We start from the raw sequence: 4,749 nt of genomic DNA, 5'->3' as shown, positions 1-4,749 counted from the left end.
ACATTTGATTTGCATTCAAAAAATATTATTTTATGTAATCTATCTTATAAAGAATATGAAGTGATACATCACATTTAGTTTCGACCTAAAAATTAGGTAAATTACCCTTATTCTTAATATTAATTGAAACCAAAATAGAGGTTTATTACTGTTAATAATAAAATTGAATAAAATTCCAATTAAAGAAATATGATGAACAAAAAAAAGTTGTTAACTTTTATTTTTAATGGTTAAATTCCATTTATATTTCTATATTTATTTATTAGTTTAACAAAAACATTACATTTTCATTGTAAAAATAAATATTTTTATTTATAAATTACTAATTTTAATTCATTAAATATTTAAAGATAATATAAATCTCCCTTACAACTTCAACGTAATACTCTAATTATAAGCTATTTAAATACCAAACAACAAAAAATATTAATACTAAAAAAAATAAACTTATTAATATTATAATTAAACTATTATTTTGCAAAATTTGGTTAAATTTTGAATAACCTAATAAATTTTTATATAAATAAAATCCTCCAAAAAATTCAGATCAACCCTGATCAAAACTTTTATATAACTTTTTACCTAAAAATAAAAAATTAAAAATTAACCCATATGTAACAATATTAGGTATAAATCACATTGAACCAAAAAATAAAGAAATAAAATAATTTTGTAAAGATTTATTGAAAAAATATAAAGAAATTTTTGAAATATAATACCCTATTAATCCTCCTAAAATACACACAATTAAAGTTAATATTTTTAATAAAAAAGGTAAACAAATTATTGAAGGAGTACCAAATAACAACCAATTTAAAAATCCTCCCCCAATAATTCTTATAAATAATAAACCAGATATCCCTTTTAATATAATTCAACTATTATCTCTTAATAAATTTAATCTATAAAAATTAAAATTTCCAACTAATGAATAATAAACTAAACGAATTGAGTATCTAACTGTTAACCCTGTAGAAAAGAAAAATAGAAAAAAAGAAAATATATTAATATAATTCAATGATACAATTTCTAAAATTATATCTTTAGAATAAAATCCAGCCAAAAAAGGTATTCCACATAAAGCTAAATTAGCAATATTAAAATATCTACATGTAAAAGGTATATAACTTCTTAATCCTCCTATTAAACGAATGTCTTGTAAATTATTTATATTATGAATAATAGCCCCAGCACACATAAATAATAATGCTTTAAATAAAGCATGAGTTAATAAATGGAAAAAAGCTAATTTATAAAATCCTATAGATAAAATTCTCATTATTAACCCCAATTGACTTAAAGTAGATAATGCAATAATTTTTTTAAATCAAATTCAAAATTAGCTCCTAACGCTGATATAAATATTGTCAATCCTGAAATTAATAACAATCTTTGTCCTATAATTGTGTCTCCAATTAATAAATTAAACCGGATTAATAAATAAACTCCAGCAGTAACAAGAGTAGATGAATGTACCAAAGCTGATACAGGAGTAGGGGCTGCTATTGCTGCAGGTAATCAAGCTGAAAATGGAATTTGAGCTCTTTTAGTTATTGCCGCTAATACAATTAATATCCCAATAATCAATATATTTATATCTGAAATATTAAATTTTAATAAAAAAATGTAATTTCGAGATCCATAATTTAATATTCAAGCAATTGCTAATAATAAAGCAACATCTCCAATACGATTTGATAAAACAGTTAATATCCCTGCATTATAAGATTTTACATTTTGAAAATAAATTACTAATAAATAAGACACTAATCCTAAACCATCTCATCCTAATAAAATTCTAATTAAATTTGGAGAAATAATTAAAAATATTATTGATATAACAAATAACAAAACTAATAAAATAAATCGATTAATATTTATATCTCCTGCTATATATTCTTTTCTATAATAAATTACTAAAGACGAAATTAATAATACAAAAGATATAAAAATTAATCTTATTCAATCAAATAAAAAAGTTATTACAATTCTAATTCTATTTAAAGAAATTAATTCTCATTCTAAAAAAATTGAATAATCATGATTAATAAATATTAAACCAAAAATAAAAGAAATAATTCTTAAATTAATTAATAATCAAAATCTTATTCTACATAAAGATAAATTTTTCACAATTTAAAATAAAATTTTATATTTTTGACACCACAAATCAATGTTTTAATTAAACTATTTAAATATAATCAAAAAAAATTATTTCACTTTTTATAATCAATAAATTTAAAGGAACTCAGTGTAATAATAGTAATAAAAATTCTCGTATGTTATTTATTCTAAAAGAATAAACCCCTGAATAAATTTTTCCATGTTGTCTATAAGAATACAAATATAAAGTATATGCTGCTCTAAAAAAAGATAAAAATGATAAAGTAATCATTGAATATCAAGATCAACTTACAATTCTATTTATTAAAGAAATTTCTCCTAATAAATTTAATGTAGGAGGAGCAGCTATATTTCCAGATCTTAATAAAAATCATCATAAAGTTAAAGAAGGTATAAAATTTAATAACCCTTTATTAATTAATAATCTTCGTCTACCTAATCGCTCATATCTAATATTAGCTAAACAAAATAAACCTGAAGAACATAATCCATGACCAATTATTAATCTATACCCTCCACAAATTCCTCAATTTCTTAAATTTATAATTCCTGCTAAAACAATCCCTATATGAGCAACAGAAGAATAAGCAATTAATGACTTTATATCAACTTGACGTAAACAATTTAATCTAATTAAAATTCCTCCAATTAAAGAAATTCTAATGAAAAAATAATTAAATTTTAAACAAACAAATGAAATAAATGAAAATACTCGTAAAAGTCCATATCCTCCTAATTTCAATATAATTCCAGCTAAAATTATTGAACCAGAAATTGGAGCTTCAACATGAGCTTTAGGTAATCATAAATGTACCAAAAATATAGGCATTTTAACCAAAAAAGCTAAAATTATCGAAAAATATAATAATTCATAATTAAACATATAATTACTTAAAAAATAAAAATTTAAATTTCCTAATTTTTCATATAAATAAAAAATTCCAATTAATATAGGTAAAGATACAAATAAAGTATAAAACAATAAATAAATTCCAGCTTGTAAACGCTCAGGTTGATACCCTCACCCTAAAATTAATAATAAAGTTGGAATTAAACTCCCTTCAAAAAATAAGTAAAAAGCAAAAATATTTATTCTAGAAAAAGTTAAAAATAAAAAAATAATATAAAAATTACATTCACTAAAAATAAATTATTATAATTTTTAAATTTTTGAATTTTTTCACTTGCTATTAATATTAATGCACAAATTCAAAATCTTAATAAAATTAATCCATAAGAAATTATATCACATCCTAAAAAATAAGAAATACTTATAAAATAATTTATATAAATATTAGATAAAATAAAAATAAAACTAATAAAAAATAATATATTTTGAACCATTCAAAATATACTATTTAAAAAACAAATAGGAACCAAAAATAAAATAAAAAAAATAAATTTTAACATTTATAAAATTCTAAATGATTGAAAATAATCATTTCCATGAGTACGAATTATAGAAACTAAAATAGAAATTCCTAAAGCTCCTTCACAAACTCTAAATGTTAGATATATTATTATAAAATAATTTCTATAATCTATTATATTTATATAACTATATAATAAAAAATAAATTATTAAAACAATAAATTCTAAACTTAATAATATAGATAATAAATGCTTTCGATTAAAAATAAAAGAAAAAATCCCTATTAATACTATTACACAACAAAATAATCAAAAATAAATTATCATTTTTTAGTTTTAATAGTTTAATAAAAACATTGGTCTTGTAAATCAAAAATAAGAATAATCTTTTAAAACTCTCAAGAAAAAAGAAATAATTCTTTATCATAAATTCCCAAAATTTATATTTTAATTAAACTATTTCTTGAAATCTTACATATATTAATTTTATCTATAATACTAATTTCAAGTATTACATTTTTATTTTTAAATCACCCATTATCTATTGGATTAATATTATTAATTCAGACTATTTTAGTTTCAATAATCTCAGTATCAATAATTTCAAAAACATTCTGATTTGCCTATATTTTATTTTTAATTTTTTTAGGAGGAATATTAGTTTTATTTATTTATGTAACAGCAATTGCTTCAAATGAAATATTTTCATTTTCAATTAAAATATTAATATGAACAATTTCACTAATTACAAGAATTTTATTTTTATGGATTATTTTTTACAATTATATTAATATAGATATATTTACAAATAATGAATCAATATTATTAATTAATTTAAAAATTTTAATTAAAGAAAATTCATATATTTTAACTAAACTTTATAATTATCCTACCAATTTTATAACAATTTTTTTAATAAATTATCTTTTAATTACTTTAATTGCAATTGTAAAAATTACTAATATATTTTTTGGACCAATTCGATTTATAAAATAAATGAATAAACCAATACGAATTAAACATCCACTTTTCAAAATTATAAATAATTCCCTAGTTGATTTACCAACTCCAATTAATATCTCTTCTTGATGAAATTTTGGATCTCTTTTAGGATTATGTTTAATCATTCAAATTTTAACTGGATTATTTTTAGCTATACATTACACAGCAGATATTAATATAGCTTTTAACAGAATTAGACATATCTGTCGAGATGTAAATTATGGATGACTATTACGAACTCTTCATGCTAAT

At 19.4% G+C, this 4,749-nt stretch overlaps 1 protein-coding gene across 1 annotated transcript; it reads right to left on the bottom strand.

The window, feature by feature from the left end:
- Positions 1–846: 846 nt before the first annotated feature.
- On the bottom strand, positions 847–2,022 carry LOC119687679 (NADH-ubiquinone oxidoreductase chain 5-like; the record flags this gene model as incomplete). The annotated part of the gene is given in 2 exon segments (XM_038102092.1): positions 847–1,326; positions 1,329–2,022. Coding segments are annotated over 2 exon segments (1,146 nt in total), but the record flags the coding sequence as incomplete, so codon positions are not given.
- Positions 2,023–4,749: the final 2,727 nt, after the last annotated feature.

The sequence above is a fragment of the Teleopsis dalmanni genome, chromosome X (genome assembly GCF_002237135.1).
Source record: "Teleopsis dalmanni isolate 2A chromosome X, ASM223713v2, whole genome shotgun sequence".
Taxonomy (NCBI): domain Eukaryota; kingdom Metazoa; phylum Arthropoda; class Insecta; order Diptera; family Diopsidae; genus Teleopsis; species Teleopsis dalmanni.
This window is presented reverse-complemented; position numbering and strand designations above follow the sequence as displayed.